This window comes from Hylobates moloch, unplaced genomic scaffold, assembly GCF_009828535.3.
Source record: "Hylobates moloch isolate HMO894 unplaced genomic scaffold, HMol_V3 SCAFFOLD_8, whole genome shotgun sequence".
Lineage (NCBI taxonomy): Eukaryota > Metazoa > Chordata > Mammalia > Primates > Hylobatidae > Hylobates > Hylobates moloch.
Window position 1 is genome coordinate 81572328 of NW_026652283.1, and position 21938 is coordinate 81594265.

The 21938-nt window shown below is 43.3% G+C and overlaps 1 protein-coding gene across 25 annotated transcripts in view; it reads left to right on the forward strand.

Annotated features, from left to right (window-relative positions):
• MAP4 (microtubule associated protein 4) overlaps positions 1–21938 on the forward strand; it is a 258274-nt gene that overhangs the window by 213707 nt on the left and 22629 nt on the right. For 19 of the 25 annotated variants that reach the window (XM_058443148.1, XM_032161716.2, XM_058443150.1 and 16 more), the window contains 2 exons: positions 17660–17766; positions 19297–19512. In XM_058443148.1, coding sequence (XP_058299131.1) covers positions 17660–17766; positions 19297–19512 — 323 coding nt within the window. The remainder of the gene's footprint in view (positions 1–17659; positions 17767–19296; positions 19513–21938) is intronic. The other 6 variants (XM_058443152.1, XM_058443164.1, XM_058443165.1 and 3 more) reach the window with 1 other exon arrangement.

A 21938-nucleotide genomic window follows, 5' to 3' on the forward strand; every position in this document is an offset into this window, starting at 1 on the left:
TGTGGTTTTGATTTGCATTTCTCTGATGGCCAGTGATGATGAGCATTTTTTCATGTGTTTTTTGGCTGCATAAATGTCTTCTTTTGAGAAGTGTCTGTTCATGTCCTTTGCCCACTTTTTGATGGGGTTGTTTGTTTTTTTCTTGTAAATTTGTTTGAGTTCATTGTAGATTCTGGATATTAGCCCTTTATCAGATAAGTAGGTTGCAAAAATTTTCTCCCATTCTGTAGGTTGCCTGTTCACTCTGATGGTAGTTTCTTTTGCTGTGCAGAAGCTCTTTAGTTTAATTAGATCCCATTTGAAGTGACACAGATTTTAAAATCTGGCCTTCTGACTCAAAGCCAAATTAATTTTTTCCCCACCATGTCAGTAAATTGAGGGTGTATATGTGTGTGTCATTTGGAAGGTGACTAGTTTTGAGAGAATGGGGTTGTTGAGGCTTACCTGATTTCTAAGGTATTTTCTAGAGTTTTCCTCTGGTATATTCAGACTGTATTACAACAATATCTTCCCCATCCCCCCCCTTTTTTTTTTTGGACAGGGTTTCCTCTCACCCAGGCTGGAGTGCAGTGATGTGATCACGGCCCACTGCAGCCTTGACTTACGGGGCCCAGGCAATTCTCCCACCTCAGCCTTCTGAGTAGCTGGGACCACAATTGTGTGTCACCATGCCCGCCTAAATTTTTGTACTTTTTGTAGAGACAAGGTTTTGCCATGTTGCCCAGGCTGGTCTCAAACTCCTGGGCTCAAGCAATCTGCCCACCTCAGCCTCCCAAAGTGCTGGGATTACAGGTGTGAGCCATGGCACCCAGCCACCTCCAGACTTTCACAATTTTCATCACATATTGTACATACTTAATTATATTATTCAATTATATGTATAAAAAAGATAAGAAAGCAAGAATTCAACTATGTTATATTACCAAGGCCTTTCTGTACCCAATCTCGCCTCATATTTTTTCTTTTTTTTTTTTTTTTGAGACGGAGTCTAACTCTGTTGCCCAGGCTGGAGTGCAGTGGCGCGATCTCGGCTCACTGCAAGCTCCACCTCGCGGGTTCACGCCATTCTCCTGCCTCAGACTCCTGAGTAGCTGGGACTACAGGCGCCCACCACCACGCCCGGCTAATTTTTTGTATTTTTTAGTAGAGACGGGGTTTCACCATATTAGCCAGGATGGTCTCGATCTACTGACCTCGTGATCTGCCCGCCTTGGCCTCCCAAAGTGCTGGGATTACAGGCGTGAGCCACCACGCCCAGCCAATCATATTTTTTCTTGTTACTAATTAGAATCATGATTCTCCTGGCATTCTTCGTTTTGTTATACCTCACTTCCTTTTCCTTAGCAAGATCTTTGCCATAGAGTATGGAAACCAGGTTCCTTGCCAATTAATCTGTATTGTGCTTTGTCATGTATTGTTACTAAACAGCTCAAGATCAAGGGGAAGAAATGTATATGAGGCTCAGTTCATGTTCAGGACAGAGGTAAATGGAAATTTATTTATTTTTTTTCAGCATTGCAACATTGCCACTCATGATCATGAATGTAGCCCTATGTCAGGTACTGAAGGTAATGCAAAAGGTATATAAGGTTGATCTTTGCACTCTTGTTGGGAACTTGAGTGGTATGAATAGAGAAGGTGAGTTCTTGGGGACAGAGGCTACAGTTTAGCAAGCTTTCCTATGCGGACCTTGGTAATTTCTTTACATTTTATAGACCAAAGAACAATCTTAACTTGCCCCTTTTTCTAAAGGCATTGTTTAAAAACTGTAATCAAATCATTGCAGTTTATGGCAAATGGCCTTTAAAAAAAAAAAAAAGCAATCTAAATCTTTTCTTCATCTTGGAAAAAGACTTCTCTTGGATTTCTGATAGAATATTTCCAGTATGCTATGTTAGTGCAAGACAGTAACTTACAGCTAGACAAGAAAAATCAGCTTTGTTCAAAGTAAGAATATAGCCTGTCCTTATAGTGTAATTTTTTTCCCACAATTTTGTTTTATGGTTCCTTCAGTTTGAATATACAATTTGTGAGCTCAAAGCCCAGGGCAGCAAAGGACCATGCTGAGTTAAATGGGGGCAGTAATCTCTGGTGAGTGGGGAAAACTCCAAGCTACAATTGTTAGGGTCCCTAAGTCTGGAGGTCAGAGAAAGATGCACTGCCCCCACTGTGTGTTCACATGACACCTAACAGATTATTAGTCTGGAAGGAGCAGGGCAGGTAGTGGAGGGAGCAACTCAGCTCATCCAAGGAACCAAGTGGTGGCAGGGACAGGCATAAATGCATAAGGGGTATGTTGTCACACAAATGTCTTATAATTAGAATATCTATCCCCAAAGCCCTGATCACTGAAGTCTTTAAATGAATTAAACTCTTCCATTATGCAGAGCTACAGATGGAGCTCTTACGGGTTTTGGGGACCCCACTCAAGTCAGTTTTCAAGTTAGTTTGATAAGTTGCTATGACAGCAAACCCACTCTTCCTCTGAGAATGAATGCCTGCAATCTTAATACTACGTTAAGGTGTGGGTTTTTTTTTTTTTAGTCCAATTTTGAACAATTTCCTGGATTCATTGTTCTTCGGGGGTTATAGCTGGGGATTGGCAAATGAGTCTCGCTTATTTTTAAAACAGTTTTCTGAGTGGGTGAATGTAGAAGGGTGGGCATGGTATCAGATAAATGAGTGTGTGGGTATGCACGTATCTATATCAGTGAAAGCCAAAATAATTACTATCCTTACTGCTTGGATTGGCACCATACTGTGTTTTAAATTGCAGATCTAAACAGAGTGCTAGTTCACAGGAAATTACATTCTCAGATTAAAGTAGCATTTCGTTGTGCAGAAAGCAGCAGGTTCCTTCCTTTCTTTCCCTTTCATTTGTTCTTCCTTCCTTTCTTTCTTTCTTTCTTTCACATTTGTAAGTACATTTAATACCCAACTGCTTGAGGAGAGAGGGGCATTGAGGGAGACATGAATTTTGTCATGAATACTGGGGAATTGGTGTGATGTCACTGCAAGCTCTGTGTGATCGTAGGTGGTATTAGAGCTCCAGGAGCGAAAGCAGGGAGAGCAGTGGAAGAGAGACGATGTCGCTCTCAGACAAGCAGACAGCCTCTCTCACTGCCGCGTACGGTCAGCTCAGTAAGGGCAAGCCTGCAGAGTGCCGAATGGACTCCCCAAAAGAAATCAGTCAAGCCGGATTCGAATGGCAGAGGACAGAGGGCAAACTGAATGAAATTGGGCTGAATGTCAGCATGGACGGGCAACCGAAAGATGGGCTTGTGAAGAATGCCAGCTTCCTAGAGCAGAACAAGCTCTGCTTTTTTGAGGGGAAGCTAGACAAAGAGCTCAGCATTGAAGTGCAGGACAAGGACTGTCAAGCAGCCTCGGGTCACCTTGAGAGCAGGTATGTGATTTCAGAGACCTGCCATCCCTTGGAGGGGAACTCAGTACACCAGAAGACCTCCGAGTTCCAGCTGGGACTCATAGAGGGGCCAGACAAAAACAAAACCATTCCAGTACAGGGGAAGGTGGCAGGGAAGAATGGACTAGAGACCAAGAGCCAGTCAGATCTGGATTTTCCTGGGGCTGCTGACATCCCTACCAGGTATGTTAAGGAGCAGGAAACCAGTGTTTGGAACCCCAACTTTCATCCAGTGGCTCAAGGCCCGCTGGGCTCAAGGGAAGCAACTCTGGGAGAGATGGAGAATAGCATCACCCCTGGCTGCCCAGTGATTGGGGTGGTAAATGATAACTCTGAGCAGCTGAAATGTGAGTCCCCACTCCTGGTGTCTCTAGCCCACCCAGCCCCCGTTATAGAGCATTCACCCACCGCCATTCTGCCAATCACTATGGTGTTCACCCAGGAACATTTGAGTGCAAGCTGTCACATCAGAGACCATGATAAGGAGTTGGAGAAATTGAGTTCTACCGAGGAGGAGGCTGTGCTCAACCAAGCCCCCCAGCAGAAAAAGGCAGTGCGCAGGGCCCTGTCTGAATGTTCTCACCTCTCAGTTCCCCCAGCTGTCAACCTTGCAGATAAGTACCCTGAACTCCCTGCCCGAGAAGAGCCTTCTTCTGGCCTGCTGCCTCCCCCTAGTAGCCCAATGCCTAGTCCTACGCCTGGGAAACTGGGAGCTCCTGCTATGAAGCGCTCCATGACTGTGGGTGAGGAACAGACAGCTAGCTACAAATTGAGCCCTGGGAAACTGCCCATCTTGTCTACTAAAGAGATACCTCCTTTCATCTGCGAGGAACCAGTGGCCAAGAAGAGAGAAGAATTGGCTCACTTCAGCAACAGCAGCAGCAACTCTGGGAAGAAGGAACTCGGCACTGCTGGATTATATCTCCATAGTAAGCTGGAGCAGATTCCTGAAGGAAGCAGCAAGGAAAAAGGGCAGGAAGATTTTAGTGAAACTAGAATTGATTCATGCTCACAGGTTTGCCAGCGAGGAGAGAAACAGCCAGGACAGACGGCTCTGGCAGGGAAGAAAGAAATTGAGGTCACTGCAACCCAGAGCACTCCATCATTCCTGTGTGAAAAGCCCCCACGTGATGGTATGTTTCTAAATTTTGCTTCCATTGGGAACAAGCAGACAGCGAGGAAGGAACCAAAGTGACAGATTACCGGCAGAGCACTAAGCAGCTTTTTACAGCTGGGTTCTGTGACTGCCTGGGGAAAGCTTAATTCCCTTGTGTTGGAAGCTTGCTGGGAGTGAGGCAAGAAAGAGAACAAAGTGAATCTTGCAGGGTCAAGCTGAATGTCTTGCTAGCATGACAGATAATGTGAATTGAGTATGCGGGTTTGGGGTGGAATGGGGTCAGAGAATGGTGGGTATAAAAACTAGAGCCCCTTTCTTGACCTCATGTCACCCTGTCTAACCCATCCCCCATCCACCGAGTCCTCAGCTCCCTGTTGGTTTGAACCAGATGATTCCTGAGCTCTAAATCCTCCAATCGCAACTGATTGATTTCCTTGCTTGAAAATCTGTCACTTTGTATAGATTCACAGTGGGTTTATCAGCACTAACCTCCTCTCATTAAGTTGCATGATCTGGGTGGAAGCTCTGTTTTCTGTTTTGCTTTTGAGAACGTTTTCCTTTTGTTCAAACTGAAAAAGAGCCCTTTTGGCTAGCTATTTAATATTCTTTCTGTGTTCTTCATGTTTGACCCAATCTTGCTTCTAGTTTTCTCTTTTTGTATGTGTTTTGAGAGAATTTATGGGGAGAAAAAGAAGAAAGAGAAAGCAGGGAGAGGAGGAGAGACTTGCAACCCAATAAACAGCTAAATTTTGCGGTCTTTGTGACAGCCTTTTGTGTCTTTCTTCCTGGCCCTTTTCTTCCCCATCTCCCATCCCCCCACAGCTCTTATTGTGGTGGTCTAAAAAAGCTTGTGTTTCTCCAAGTCCAGTTTGAACACAAAGGGCCATAATTCACAAGCTTGTAAATGGGGATTTAAAACACGTGTTTTGCTTGTTTAAAAAAAAAAAATAGTATTGTTTCCTGGGACCTGTTTTCTCTAATATTTATTACGCTCAGTACATTTTTATGAAATTTTACTTTTTTTCTTTGAAAGTAAGAAATGGTATTGTCTAGGGGAGTGGTAAGTAGAAGACATACAGATGTTTTGGGTTTTTGTTTTTTTATGGAGATAAAAAACACGTTTTTTTATGGAGATAAAAAACACGTTTTTTTATGGAGGCAAAGAGGCTTAATAGTTCCTCTTTGATTTCTTATGACTCCAGAATTACAAGCATTCATGTAGTGTCAAGGTGTCCCATGCTGTTGCTTCCTTCTAGCTGTGACAGAACTGTAAGCTCCTCCTGGACAGGAGTTTGTCATCTTTTTCTTGATCCCCAGGTGTTTTGTTCGGTACCACATACCTTCTAGGTGAGCATGAGTGAAGACTTCGTTTCAGAACAAGTTCTTTCTAATTCACACTAACAGAAGTTTGTGCTAATAAAAAAAAATTTCAGATGACTGACAAATCCACCGATCCATTCACCCGATAAATGTTTAAATGCTGACTCTGCTAACCACTCTGTAGATAAAACTTTTATATGAAGATTGTTTCATTTAACATGCCTACCATTTGCATTCACTATCTAGGCACTGGAAATTGTCCTTATCCTCAAGCAACGTTCGATCCAGTTGGAGGACTGGGAGGCAGTGGGAGGGTTGTGAATCGTGGAAACATTTTGGAGGAAGTCACATTTGAGGTGGGCCTTGGAACCCTGGGATGCCAAACAATGCGGAGGGAAAGCCTTCCAGGCAAGGGAACTCATATTAAGCAAAGGTATGAAGCCTAGACAGCTCATGTTAGGTAAAAGAACAATGGAGGAATCTCAGGGCATCCAGTCACAGGAAATGTGGCCAGGCTGCTGCCATTGTGTATATCTCTCTTGGGACCTCTGCTTCTCCCCGCACATGTGCTCCATTCTCTTCCCTTTAAAAATCTGTATTTCCTCTGTCATCTCTTTTTGCTTCCCTTGTGACTCTTTCTGCCCAGGACAGAATAGCATTGAGTTGCCATGGTTTGAGCTCTGTGGCCAGCTTTGTTACCACCATATATGTCAGGGTTCCAATGTTGCATGACTGTCATTTCCATGTCTTTGTCTATACTGACAATGAGTGAGTAATTATATCTTACTGGCTCAGCTTGGTCCAGTCAACTGTATACCAGGTCCCATAGCCTTCTTAACCAATCTGAGCCGTTTAGACCCACCCGCTTCATTCACCTTGAGGCTTCTCTAGAGGAGAGAGTGTAGGTTAAGGAAATATTCCAAAGCCGTCTTTACATATGTGGCAAGAAATAATGGGAGAAAATTCTAGAAAGTTGTTTGGAATCCAATCTTGCTAAGCTTCAAATGTCCCACTGAAAAGTTTAAAGCTTACTACCATGTTCTGAAACTGTGGTGACTGCCTATGACAGCAGATAAAGTAGCTCCAGGTCAGCTTTAGGAAGATTTACTTGTACTCAATAAGTGTGATGAACTGGAAGACAAAGAGTTGAAGGCAAACAATCCTGTTAGAAATTTGATTCAGGTAGTGGCAGATGAAACGCTGAGGACATGAGAGGGGAAATATAACAGGTGAAGATAAAGTGAAACTGGAATGTGGAAGGTGTGTGAGAAAAAGGAATTGAAGGTCATGCTGTGATGTGAGGCTGGTTTTCCCAGCCAGTGGTAGTATAGGTAATGGAAAGACCCAACAGAAGAGCACAGTTCAGTGAAGGAGTTAATAAGTTCCACTTCAGACATTGCTTTTTTGAAACTCTGGGGATATGTGGGTGGTGGTCTCTAGAAATTGCCTGATAGCTGGGCTTGGTGGCTCATGCCTGTAATCTCAGCACTTTGGGAGGCCTTGGCAGGCAGATTACTTGAGGCCAGGAGTTTGAGACCAGCCTAAGCAACATGGCAAAAAACCCATCTCTATGAAAAAATACAAAAATTAGGTGGGCATAGTGGCATGTACCTATAGTCCCAACTACTTGGGCAGCTGAGGTGGGAGGATCGCTCGAGCCCAAAAGGACGAGGCTGCAGTGAGCCAAGATCATGCCACTGTGCTCCAGCCTGGGAGATAGACCAAGATCAGGTCTCAAAACAAACAACAAAAAAGAAGTTGACTTATTTTTTTTTATTTTTTTTTTTTTTGAGACAGAGTCTCGCTCTGTCACCCAGGCTGGAGTGCAGTGGCGCAATCTCGGCTCACTGCAAGCTCCGCCTCCCGGGTTCACGCCATTCTTCTGCCTCAGCCTCTCCGAGTAGCTGGGACTACAGGCGCCCGCCACCACGCCCGGCTAATTTTTTGTATTTTTAGTAGAGACGGGGTTTCACCGTGGTCTCGATCTCCTGACCTCGTGATCCGCCCGCCTCGGCCTCCCAAAGTGCTGGGATTACAAGCGTGAGCCACCGCGCCCGGCCAAGAAGTTGACTTATATATCCGTGAGACGAGGGGGCTTGGTGAGAGCTACCATCTGGGAGAGAGAAAGCAGTTTCAGTTTCTACTTATGCACAGTTACATTTATTTGTATAGGTTGAGTTACTGCATGCCTGTATCATAGACAGTGCAACTTTATGAAATATGTTGTTTACTAAAAAATGCTGAGCTTACTGAAAAATATTTATAGTGGTCTGGGGCCAGTGGCAGCTAGTTACACAAGTAAGATCTTTGGGCTTGCTGTAGAACAAAGGCATTAGCCGGGTGCGGTGGCTCACGCCTGTAATCCCAGCACTTTGGGAGGCTGAGGCAGGCAGATCATGAGGTCAGGAGATCGAGACCATCCTGGCTAACACGGTGAAACTCCGACTCTACTAAAAATGCAAAGAATTAGTCGGGCGTGGTGGCGGGCGCCTGTAGTCCCATCTACTCGGGAGGCTGAGGCAGGAGAATGGCGTGAACCCAGGAGGCGGAGCTTGCAGTGAGCTGAGATAGCGCCACTGCACTCCAGCCTGGGCGACAGAGCGAGATTCTGTCTCAAAAAAAAAAAACAAAAAACAAAGGCGTTACCAAATTTGCACAGTTGTTGGCTATGGTTTTTCCCCATTACATTTTAATACTAGAAAAATACTCAGTTTTTGACTAAAAGTACATCTGGTTCAAACATCAAAAAGTACAAAGTGTTCTCCATTACAAAAACCTCCTACCAAGACAAGATGGTATCAACTCATTGTTTTCTGCTCCTCCCAGCTGTAAATACAACTAAATACTCTGGAAATAATTGAAGATAATTCCATAAAAGAATATGAGGTAGAAAGAAGGCAAACCTGGTAGGGATCTCAGGACTTGAGGAATGGCAATACAGTGAATTCCCTGGGACTGATGAATTGATTAATTGATTGATTGATTGATTGATTGATGGTAGAGATGGGGTCATGCTGTGTTGCCCAGGCTAGCCTTGACCTCTTGACCTCAAGTGATCCTCCTTGCTTGACCTCCCAAAGTGCTGGTATTACAGGCATGAGCCACTGCGCCCATCCCCTGGGTTTTCATTTTGTCTCCTGCATATCCCTGGCTGGGCACTGGAGAGGCCTGTAACCTGGAATTACCAACAGGCATAGACTGAAAAAAAAGAAAAGGAAAAAAGAAAACAAATAGAGAAAATCTGTTCTCTATTGCCAAAAAAACAAAGAAAAAAACCCAGCAAAGACCTAATGGTGAGCCCTATTTCACTACCCATCCCCAGCAGTGGGCTCAGTCTGCCCGCAGGTACAATGTCAATGCAGCCCATAAGGGCCTTCCTGTTGACCAGTCCATACTCAGCAGAAGCTATAGGCCCGATCTGCCCACATCACCAGCAACTGCAGGGAGGCCTGTCCCCTACCAGGTAACAGCACCAGTGGCTTCTATAACCCTGGTGTCTTGTAATCCTCTACCCAGGGGCAGGAGACTTTCGTCGGTTTCTTTTTTTTTTTTTTTTTTTTTTTTTGAGATGGAGTCTTGTGCTGTCGCCCAGGCTGGAGTGCAGTGGCGCAATCTCGGCTCACTCCAAGTTCCGCCTCCCAAGTTCACACCATTCTCCTGCCTCAGCCTCCTGAGTAGCTGGGACTACAGGTGCCCTCCACCACGCACAGCTAATTTTTTGTATTTTTAGTAGAGATGGGGTTTCACCATGTTAGCCAGGATGGTCTCGATCTCCTGACCTCATGATCCTCCCGCCTTGGCCTCCCAAAGTGCTGGGATTACAGACGTGAGCCACCGCGCCCGGCCTGCTTTCATAGGTTTCAAAACCTCTACTTCCTTCCCCTTAGCAAGAGAAAGCCCCCAAGGTAGGTGTTTCCTGCTCCCAGCAACCCCAGCAGAGATCAAACAGGAGGTCTGCCTGGGTCCCAGGCAGCCAGAGAGCAGTCCAGAGGAAGCTCTGTCTATTCTATGGTTCCAGCATCACTCAGCCCCTATGTGCTGACATTGGGTGACCCAGGTAAGTCCCTACAGCCCTTTCAGGCAGTACCAAAAGGGATTAGTTAGAACCTTAGCAGAACCAGAACACAACAGGCCATAATTGCATTGCAAGGGCTCTAGAAACCAAATTGTCATCAGAACTACAGTCATAACCTGTAGACTAAATATAAACAGGGTGATTGCATCCTAAAGTACAAAATTAGAATTTTAAAGCAGCCATCATAAAAGTACCTTAACAAGCAATTATGAATTCTCTTGAAACAAATGAAAACTAAAAACCTCAGTAAAGAAATAGAAGTTACATAAAAAGAACCAAATGTTAATTGTCGATATGAAAAATATAATAATTAAAATTTAAAACTTCAATGGGCTCAGCAGCAGACTGCAGATAACAGAGGACAGAATCAGTGAAGTTGAGGACAGATCAATAGGATTTATTCAATCTGAACAACAGAGGAAAAAATGGTCTACAAGGAAAAAACGTATCTTTAGACCCATGGGACAATAACACAAGATCTAACATTTGTATCATCAGAATCGCAGGAGAGGAGCAAGGATGCAAGGCTGAACAACTGTTCAAAGAAATAATGACTACAAACTTCCCAAATTTGACAAAAGACAAAACTTACAGATTCAAGCAACTGAACAAATACCAAATAGGATAAATGCGAAGAAATCATACCACGACTTTTCATAATTAAACTTTTATAAGCTAAAGACAAAAATCTGTAAAAACAAGCAAAGAGATATGATGCATTAGGGAAACAGCAATTTTTTTTTTTTTTAACCTTCCTTATGGTGCTGAGGAAACAGCAATTTAAATGACAGCCCGTTTCTTATCAGAAACTGGGGAATGCAAAAAGAAGTGGCACAACATTTTTCAAGTGCCAAAAGAAAAGAACTATCAACTGCAAATTATTTGGTAAAACAATCCATCAGGAATGAAGGGGAAATAAATAAAAAGTACATTTTTAGATAAAGGAAAACTAAGAATTTGTTGCTAGTAGACATACCCTTAGAGAATGGCTAAAGGAGGCTCTCCAAAAAGATAAGATATGGTAACAGAAGGAGGCTTGGAATTTCAGAAATAAAAGAACAACAATGGAATGGGTAAAAATATGGAAATAGCCGGGTACGGTGGCTCATGCCTGTAATCCCAGCACTTTGGGAGGCCGAGGCGGGTGGATCATCTGAGGTCGGGAGTTCGAGACCAGCCTGACCAACATGGAGAAACCCCGTCTCTACTAAAAATACAAAATTAGCCGGGCGTGGTGGCGCATACCTGTAATCCCAGCTACTCAGGAAGGCTGAGGCAGGAGAATCACTTGAACCCGAGAGGTGGAGGTTGTGGTGAGCCATGCCACTGCACTCCAGCCTGAGCAACAAGAGCGAAACTCAGTCTCCAAAAAAAAAAAAAAAAAAGGAAATATAATAGACTTATCTCCTCATGAATTTTTTTAAGTCATAAATCATATTTGAAGCACAAATTGTAATGCCATCTGATGTAGTGCTTAATCTATGAAGAGGAAACACTTAAGACATATCTTAAGGCTGGGTGCAGTGGCTCACACCTGTAATCCCACCACTTTTGGAGACCAAGGTGGGTGGATCACCTGAGGCCAGGAGTTTGAGACCAGCCTGGACAACATGACAAAACCCCATCTCTACTAAAGATAAAAAGAAAATTAGCCGAGCATGGTAGCGCACACGTGTAATCCCAGCTGCTCGGTTGGCTGAGGCATGAGAATCACTTGAACCTGGGAGGCAGAGGTTGCAGTGAGCCAAGATTGCGCCACTACACTCCAACCTGGACAACAGAGTGAGACTTTGTCTTTAAAAAAACCTTAGGGAGAAAATAAAGGCTCCTAAATGGAAGTAAGGTTCCAGTAGGTCACTCAAAGTAGTAAAACATAGCTGGGTGTGGTGGTGTGCATCTGTAGTCTCAGCTACTCAGGAGGCTGAAGACGGCAGGATCACTTGAGCCCAGAGTTTGAGACCAGCCTGAGCAACACAGTGAGACCCCATCTCTAGAGAAAGAAACAGTAGTAGAACATTGATACCAGTTTGTTGTATGTATATTGTAATACCTAGAGCAACCACTAAGAAAACTATACAAAGCAATAAACTCAAACTTTTTTTTAATAAAAATAGAATTCTAAAAAATGTTCAGGTAACCTTGGGTGAGACGTAATTTGAAAAAATGAAAAAAGGAAATTAAAAAGATTAAAAATGGGCCGGGCGCCGTGGCTCACGCCTGTAATCCCAGCACTTTGGGAGGCCGAGGCGGGCGGATCACGAGGTCAGGAGATCGAGACCATCCTGGCTAACACAGTGAAACCCCGTCTCTACTAAAAATACAAAAAAATTAGCCGGGCGAGGTGGCAGGCGCCTGTAGTCCCAGCTACAAGGGAGGCTGAGGCAGGAGAATGGCGTGAACCCCGGGGGGCGGAGCCTGCAGTGAGCCGAGATCGCGCCACTGCACTCCAGCCTGGGTGAAAGAGCGAGACTCTGTCTCAAAAAAAAAAAAAAAAAAAAAAAAAAAAGATTAAAAATGTTCAAGTAACCAACAGGAAGGCAGAAAAGTGAAACAGAGAAATGAGAAAAAGTGAGAACAAATAAAAAATAAAATATCAGACTTAAGCCCTAACATAGCAGTAATTATTTTACTTTATTTCATTTATTTTTTTCTTTATTGAGATGGAGTTTCACTCTTGTCACCCAGGCTGGAGTGCAGTGGTACAATCTCAGCTCACTGCAACCTTCACTTCCCAGGTTCAAGTGATTCTCCTGCCTCAGCCTCCCAAGTAGCTGGGGTTACAGGTGCCCACCACAACGCCCGGCTAATTTTTGTATTTTTAGTAGAGATGAGGTTTCACTCTGTTGGCCAGGCTGACCTCCAACTCCTGACTTCAGGTGATAAGCCCACCTCGGCCTCCCAAAGTGCTGAATGGATTACAGGCGTGAGCCACTGTATCTGGCCATCAGGAATTATTTTAGAAGCAAATGGTCTGAGTACTACAATTAAAAGACAAAGATTGGAAGAGTAGATTTTTTTTAAAAAATGACTCAAGTAGGCCAGGTACAGTGGCTCCTGCCTGTAATCCCTTTGGGAGGCTGAGGCAGAAGGATCACTTGAGCCTAGGAGTTCGAGACCAGCCTGAGCAACACAGGGAGAACCCATCTCTACAAATAATTTTAAAATTAGCCGGGCATGCTGGCACATGCCTGTGGTCCTAGCTATTCAGGAGCTGAGGTAGGAGGATCGCTTGAGCTGAGGAGGTAGAAGCTACAGTGAGTACAGTCAGCCATGATCACATCTGTCTTAAAAAGAAAAAAAAGTTGCTCAAGTATATGCTATCTACAAGAAATGCATAACAAACATAAGGACATAGGTAGGTTGAAAGTTAGAAGATGGAAAGAAATATATCATGTTAACAATTTTTTAAAGTAGCAGTAGCTATATATAATGATTATTTATGCATGCATATATATATATATATATATATATATATATAGTTGTTTTTTCTTGTTGCCCAGGCTGGAGTGCAGTGGCCTGATCATAGCTCACAGCAGCCTTGACTCGCTGGGCTCAAGCAATCTTCCCACCTCAGCCTCCCAAGTATCTGAGTCTTATAGGCATGCACCACCATGCCCCGCTAATTTTCTTCGGATTTTTGTAGAGAGGAAGTCTCACTTTGTTGCCCAGGCTAGTCTCAAACTGCTGGCCTCAAGTGATCCTCTGCCTCAGCCTCCCAAAGTGCTGGGATTAAAGATTACCTGGCCTGGAGTGACTATACTAGTATCAGACAAAGTAGATGTTAGAGAAAAGAATAAAGGATCAATCCCACTAAGAAAACTTGGCAATTCTAAATGTATACACACCAAAAAACAGAGCGTCAAGATATGTGAAACAAAAACTGCCAGAGCTAAAAGGAGAAGAACACAAAGTCACAATTACAGTTGGGGACTTCTATATCCCACTATGAACAGTTGACAGAACTACTAGACAGAATGTTAGTAAAGATGTAACAGTGCCATCAAACAACAAAATCTCATAGACATTGATAGAAATTCCACTCAGTGACAGAGTATACATTATTCTCAGGTGTCCATTAAACACTCACCAAGATGGATCTTGGGTCATAAAACCAACTTGAATCAATTTAAAAGATTGAAATTATGATGGGGCATGGTGGTTGGTGCCTATAATCCCAGCACTTTGGGAAGCTGATGTGGGAGGACTGCTTGAGACCAGTCAGTTTGGGCCACATGGCAAGACCTCCATCTCTTCAAAAAAATGTTTTTTTTGTAAATTATTCAGGTATGGTGGCACGTGCCAGTAGTCCCAGCTACTTGGAAGGCTGAGGCATTAGGGTCTCTTGAGCCCAGGAGTTCGAGGTGGCAGTGAGCTGTGATCACGCCACTGTACTGCAACCTAGGCGACAGACTTCATTCTTAAAAAAAAAACAAAAAAAAACTGAAATTGGAATTATTTCAGGTATACAAGGTTAGTGCAATAATCAAAAGTAATCTGCCGGCCGGGCATGGTGGCTCACACCTGTAATCCCAACACTTTGGGAGGCCGAGGCAGGCGGATGACAAGGTCAGGAGATGGAGACCATCCTGGCTAATGTGGTGAAACCCCATCTCTACTAAAAATACAAAAAAAAAAAAAAAAAATTAGCCGAGTGTGGTGGCGGGTACCTGTAGTCCCAGCCACTCAGGAGGCTGAGGCAGGAGAATGGCAGGAGGCAGAGCTTGCAGTGAGCTGAGATTGCACGACTGCACTCCAGCCTGGGCGACAAACTGAGACTCCATCTCAAAAAAAAAAAAAAAAAAAGTAATCTGTTATAATCTAAAGAAAATAAATTGTAAACACAGAAAAATTGTTTAACAGAATCAAATAGCCGTTCATATTAAAACTCTCAGCAAAGTAGGAATAGAGAGGAACTTACTTAACTTGACAAAGAGCGTCTACAGAAAGCCTACAGCTAACATCATATTTAATGGTGAATAAGTGAATGCTTTCTATCTAAGATTGGGAACAAGGCAAGGATATCTACTTGCACCACTCTTTTAAATATAGTGTACTGGAAGTTATTATAGAGATGGAGAACATAGTAGTTGCCATATATTTAGGGATTGGAAAGGGGATGGGGTAGATATGGCTATAGAGGTGTAACATGAAGGAGCCCTATTGATTGTAACCAGCCACTCCAGGCCAGGTAATCTGTAATCCCAGCACTTTGGGAGGCTAAGGTGGTGGTGGTTACACAAAGCTACACGTGATAAAGTTGCATAGCACTACACACACACACACACAAACACACACACAAATGAGTGCATGTAAAGTGAAAAATCTGAGTAGACTCTGTGGGTTGTCTCCGTTTCTTGGTTTTGATAGTATACCGTATTTACGTAGGATGTCAACACTTGGGGAGACTGGGTAAAAGGGTACACAGGGACCTTCCCTATGTATTTCTTTGCAACTTCCTATGAATCTGTAATTATTTCTCAAAGTTTTAAGCCTCCTAACCTCCCCAGTTTTGTGTCCCATCCTTTCCCTCAAAAATGTTGTTCAGTTTAATTACAATCCTTTCAAAGATTCTTTTAAAATGTATAAAGTGTATTTGCAATATCTTTTCCCCCATCCCTTTTCAAGACAGTTTCACATTATACTTATGCTTTGTTGTTTTTTTTTTTTCACTTAATAGAGACCATTGCATAGTAATCATAAAAGAATTTCTCCATGCTTTATTTTTTCACATTTAGAGATTACATTGATACTTCTACCATAATAACCAGTTTTCTATTAATGGACTTCTGGGTTGTTCTTTTGCTTTTAGAAACAATGATCTGGTGGAAACCTTGCACATTTACTATTTTGCTGGTGTGTAAATACACTTCTAGGATAAATTACTAGAAATTGGTTTTCTGGATTAGAATTTATCTGTCCTTGTAATTTTCAGAAAATGGCACTGCCAGGCAGCCATGCCTATGGGTCATAGTAGTTCACATACCTACAAGTATATTTCCCCATATTATTCTCAATAGTTATTTTAAAATTTTAGGACTTTTGACAATATGTTAGTGTTAAAATGGCATTTCAGGCCAGGCATGGTGGTTCACGCCTGTAATCCCAGCACTTTGGGAGGCTGAAGTGGGTGGATCACTTGAAGTCAGGAGTTTGAGACCAGCCTGGCCAACATGGTGAAACCCTGTCTCTACTAAAAATATAGAAGTTAGCTGGGTGTGGTGGTGCATGCCTGTAATCCAGCTACTTGGGAGGCTAAGGCAGGAGAATTGTTTGAACAGGGGAGACAGAAGTTGCAGTGAGCCGAGATCGCACCATTGCACTCCAGCCTGGGCGACAGATCGAGACTTTGTCACAAAAAATAAAATAAAATGGCATTTCAGTGGGGTTTTATTTTTTTTATTTTATTATTTTTTTTTTTTGAGGCAGAGTCTCACTGTCGCCCAGGCTGGAGTGCAGTGGCACAATCTCGGCTCACTGCAGGCTCCGCCCCCCGGGGTTCACGCCATTCTCCCGCCTCAGCCTCCCGAGTAGCTGGGACTACAGGCGCCCACCATCTCACCCGGCTAATTTTTTGTATTTTTAGTAGAGACGGGGTTTCACTGTGTTAGCCAGGATGGTCTCGATCTCCTGACCTCGTGATCCGCCCGCCTCGGCCTCCCAAAGTGCTGGGATTACAGGCGTGAGCCACCGCGCCCGGCCTTCAGTGGGGTTTTAATTTTTATTTTTCTTATACTTAACATTGTACATCCTTTCATAGTTTCAAAAAACTTTGTATCTCTTTTCTATAAAGTCTGTTCATATTGTTTTGCATTTTCCCAGTGGATTATTGGCCTTTGTAGCAGTTACTGATTTGTGGGAGTAATTTATAGAATAAGCTCTTTGTCTTTGGTATGAGGGTCAAGTATTTTTTTTGTTTGTCATTTGCCTTTTGACTTTTATTATAGTGTTTTGTCTTATTTTGTTTTTTGCCACATTGAAGTTTTTTATTTTTCTTTAGTCAAACTTATCTCTTGTGGCCTCTTGACTTTGTGCCAGTTAGAAAGGCCTTCGCCACAGCAAGGTTATACATTTCATGGTATTTTAATGCTCTCAGATAGTATAGTCCTGTTGAAATCTGGAGTAACCTCTCCACAGAGAGGAGGCTATGTTGCCTTAGGCAGGAGACTTTATTTCTGGCCCTGAGTCTGGTTCCATGGGTCTCCTCGGCCTTGTTGAAAATCTGGGCCACTGTTAGAACTAGATCAGGTTAATCTCACATCCTCCATAAAGTGGTTCTTTATAGGAAAAGGAAGGAAAGGGAGTCATTGAATGATCTTCTGGCTCTTATCCCATCTCACAGCAACCTTTATTCCAAAGATAGACTGGTAGAAGAGGTTTTTGTCCTATTGCTTGGAGAGCTAGTGGTTGGAAAACAGAGTTCCTTTGGTCTTTAGGGAAGGGAAACCAAACTTAAAGGACCGTTTCTTTCCACTGATCATTTGTGCATGTGCCACTTAGACTGCTTCTCCACAGGGTCAGGCTCCCTGAATCTGAGGAATCTAAAACTGTCCTCCATCACAATGAGAACTCGGGAGGCTTGTCCACATTTCAGCAGCACAACCCTGTGGACTTTTTTCAGAATGAAGTGCTGGTTTAGTGGTCTGTCTTTGCTAAATCTTGTATTTTCAAAATGGGTGTGAAAAATGTTTGCTTAGCATAATTCCCACCCACCCTCTCCCCTTAGGAATAGCCAGGCCAGAAGAAGGAAGGCCTGCTGTGAGTGGGACGGGAAATGACATCACCACCCCACCAAACAAGGAGCTCCCACCAAGCCCAGAGAAGAAAACAAAGGTAGGTGCCAGAATGGTGGTTATCTTCCACTGCCATAATTTTTAAATGGAGTATCTTCTGCTGTTGTTGCTTGAATCATGAATGAAATTTCTTTTTTCTGAGCTATTATTGTCCTTCCTCGTGTTTGGACATGCTTAGAAAATATCTTGTATTCTCATTTACCACAGTGGCCTAAACCAACTTTAAAATCTCAGCCTTTGACCCTATTATCTTATATATCTGTAAAAAACGTTCTGTAGAGGCCAGGCGTGGTGGCTCATGCCTGTAACCCCAGCACTTTGGGAGGCCGAGGCGGGCGGATCACATCAGGAGATGGAGACTGTCCTGACACATGGTGAAATCCCATCTCTACTAAAAATACTAAAATTAGCTGGGCATGGTGGCGAACGCCTGTAATCTCAGCTACTCAGGAGGCTGAAGCAGGAGAATCGCTTGAACCAAGGAGTTGAAGGTTGCGGTGAACCGAGATCATGCCACTGCACTGCGCTCCATTTCAAAAAACAAAAAACAAAACAAAACAAAAAAGTTCTATAGAGATTGTTTCAGCTTCCTTTAACAACAACAAAAAGGACAATTGCAAAAATATTCTGAAATAAATTCCGAATTATTTGCTATTATCTCAGTGTTAGATGAAAGAAAAAAAAAGATTCTGAAATATCCATTCATGAAAAGAGAATGCAGATTTTGAAGGTGGATCATATAGCTTCAGATGCATAACTAGTACTTATTGCAAAGTTCAAAAGCCACACTATAGGCTGTGGCTGTTGTCCCATCAAGATACAGGTAGTTTCAGCATGTTGTCCAGGGTCTTCAAAAAATTAAAAAGTTATTAAAAAAAAAATACAGGTAATAATGGCTGAATCACCTCCTGATGCTTTTCATTTAGAATAGCCACCAAAAGTTAGTTAATTATTTAGAGTTAATTAATTGTTTTACTGAATTAAATCTTCAGGTGCCAAACTGCCAGAATTTGTGCCACTATCATTAAGAAACTATTCCCAGGCCAGGCGCAGTGGCTCACGCCTGTAATCCCAGCACTTTGGGAGGCCGAGGCGGGCAGATCACAAGGTCAGGAGATCGAGACCCTCCTGGCTAAAACGGTGAAACCCCATCTTTACTAAAAATACAAAAAATTAGCTGGGCGTGGTGGCACACGCTGGTAGTCCCAGCTACTTGGGAGGCTGAGGCAGGAGAATCATTTGAACCTGGGAGGCAGAGCTTGCAGTGAGCCGAGATCGCCACTGCACTCCAGCCTGGGTGACAGAGAGAGACTCCATTTCAAAAAAAAAAAAAAGAAAAGAAAAGAAAAACTATTCCCCATTTTCTTTCTCTATCCTGGTCTCATTCCATTATTTACTGAGCTCAGAAGAAAGAAATGCTAATTTTAAGTTGCATCTATCCTCATTGCTTATAATTTTACTTTGAATTGTACAATTTATACTTTTTTTAATTTGTTTTTATTCTTGTCTGTGTGTTTGATGTTGCCCTTTAAAAAATAAAAATAAAAAATAAACAACAATCAACCTAAAGCCTTTGGCCACCACTCAACCTGCAAAGACTTCAACATCGAAAGCCAAAACACAGCCCACTTCTCTCCCTAAGCAGCCAGCTCCCACCACCATTGGTGGGTTGAATAAAAAACCCATGAGCCTTGCTTCAGGCTTAGTACCAGCTGCCCCACCCAAACGCCCTGCCGTCGCCTCTACCAGGCCTTCCATCTTACCTTCAAAAGACATGAAGCCAAAGGTAAGTGGTCACCTAACTACTGTGCCGAGGAAAATTGTTCCCCTCTGAGTGTCAGATAGACAGATCCTTGTTGCTAACAGACAACAGAATCAGGCTGGTGGAATTGGGAAAAGGCAAGGGAAATGGGGGAGAGGGTGATTTGAAAATTGGCATGGCTACTCTGAGCGCACTGCCTATGGGTTAGCCCTGCTCCACAAGGAGCAGCCAAAAAAAGAAAAAAGAAACGGAAATCAATTTGGGGCCTATTGATGCAGCCATTAACATTTTGACGCCCTTTTATACTCTTACCTTTCCCTTCCCTGTTTGTAGGTAATACTCCATCTACTTAGGTTCCTCCTCCTTTCTCTCAGCTACCTACTCTTTACCTATTTAAGAACTTATTAACCAGTTTCCTCTACTCCACATACCAATTAGATATTCTTTTTTGGTATAATTCCCACATCAAATGTAATTCTTTGTCTTTCCCTGTTATCATCCTGCAGAAGTTTTATCCTTTGCTATTGTGATATAACTAGCTCTTCCAGCTTATCTCAGCGTGTTCCAGCATGATGTGATAACTTCCTTTGCTTTGGGCATTAGGCCACCTCTCACTGAGCTACTTCTGAAGTCATCCAGTTTTCCAGGTCACCCACGGTTTCTGTATTGCCCAGAAACTGGTCACATTTGGAGCAGCATTAGTGTTATAGAATTGCTCCAGGAGGAAAGGATAGTGGAGGCTGTGGCTGCCTTCATTAACATCTTGTCTTATTTGAGAAGGGCCTTTAGGTCAGCCTGATAGTACTCTTTAAATTCATGGTACGAAATAGTTTCCCATGTTAAAATGTCAGTTTTTAATGTAATATGGTGAAGAAAACTGTGGAACCTAGGAGTTGAAGTCTAGGCTGAAACCCCGGCCAAGAAACTGAGAAATCCTCTCATAAACTAGTAATGTTAAAATCTTGTAAAGCTTTCTCTCTGATCCTCATTTATCCAGTTGGTTGCTTTTCTTGATCTTTAGAAAACAATAGGTTTGAGGCCGGGCGTGGTGGCTCACGCTTGTAATCCCAGCACTTTGGGAGGCCGAGGCAGGCGGATCACGAGGTCAGGAGATCGAGACCACAGTGAAACCCCATCTCTACTAAAAATACAAAAATATTAGCCAGGCGTGGTGGCGGGCGCCTGTAGTCCCAGCTACTCGGAGAGGCTGAGGCAGGAGAATGGCGTGAACCCGGGAGGCAGAGCTTGCAGTGAGCCGAGATTGTGCCACTGCACTCTAGCCTGGGCGACAGAGCAAGACTCTGTCTCAAAAAAAAAAAAAAGAAAACAATAGGTTTGAATAGGAGGGCAGAGGGGAGGTGCCTGGAGCCCTGGCGGCAGGTCCTCCCTGTTGCTTATTCAGCAGCGGCTCCCGGGGGGTGACAGAGGAGAGTATAGGAAGGAGAGGTGTCTAGTGAAATTTCACTCTATAATAATCATATAAATGAAGTGTACTGTACTAGTTGCTTTATATACATGAAATTTTTTTTTATTTTTATTTTTTTGAGACGGAGCCTTGCTCTGTCACCCAGGCTGGAGTGCAGTGGCACAGTCTGGGCTCACTGCAACCTCCGCCTCCCAGGTTCAAGCATTTCTCGTGCCTCAGCCTCCCGAGTAGCTGGGATTACAGGCACCCGCCACCATGCCTGGCTAATTTTTTGTATTTTTAGTAGAGCTGGGGATTCGCCATATTGGCCAGGCTGGTCTTGAACTCCTGACCTCAGGTGATCCGCCTGCCTCGGCCTCCCAAAGTGCTGGGATTACAGGCATGAGCCACCGCACCAGTCCTGTTCTAATCTCTTTTATCCAGATAAGGAAATAAAGCTCAGAGAGGCCCAGTGATTTGCCAAATAGCACACTTAGAATTAAGGGGCCAAACCAGGACTGCAGCTCAAGCTTCTGACCCAGATTTAGCCAGTGGCCTCTTCATCTGCAGCTTATTTTGGTAGAAAGATTTGTAGAGACAGAGAGGGAAAAACCTATTCAGAAAAAATAAGTAGATTATGATTCTGGCAGAGAAGAAAATGTAAATTGGGAAACAGCAGAATAGCTTCAGTTAACTTCTGCAGGTTTTTGAAGCCAAGAGCCTGACATCTGAAAGATGCAACATCCTTTTGAGATTTCTATCCCACATAACTTTTTTCTAACTTATTTTATCATTATTACCCTTATGGCAAAATAATAAGACTATGCTAGATTATTCTGAATAATAGTCATAGCATTAAAAATTTGATGCACATCCCAGAGAGCATCTGGTTTAGTCCTCAAATTTTACAGCAATAGAAAAGGGAATCCCTCTGGCCAAAATCCTACATGTTTCCAGCAGAGCTGGTAGCAGAACCACTTCCCCTGATTCCAGCCTGAGAGTTCTTCACACCATACTTAAGGCCTTTATTTGTGGAAATCGTCAT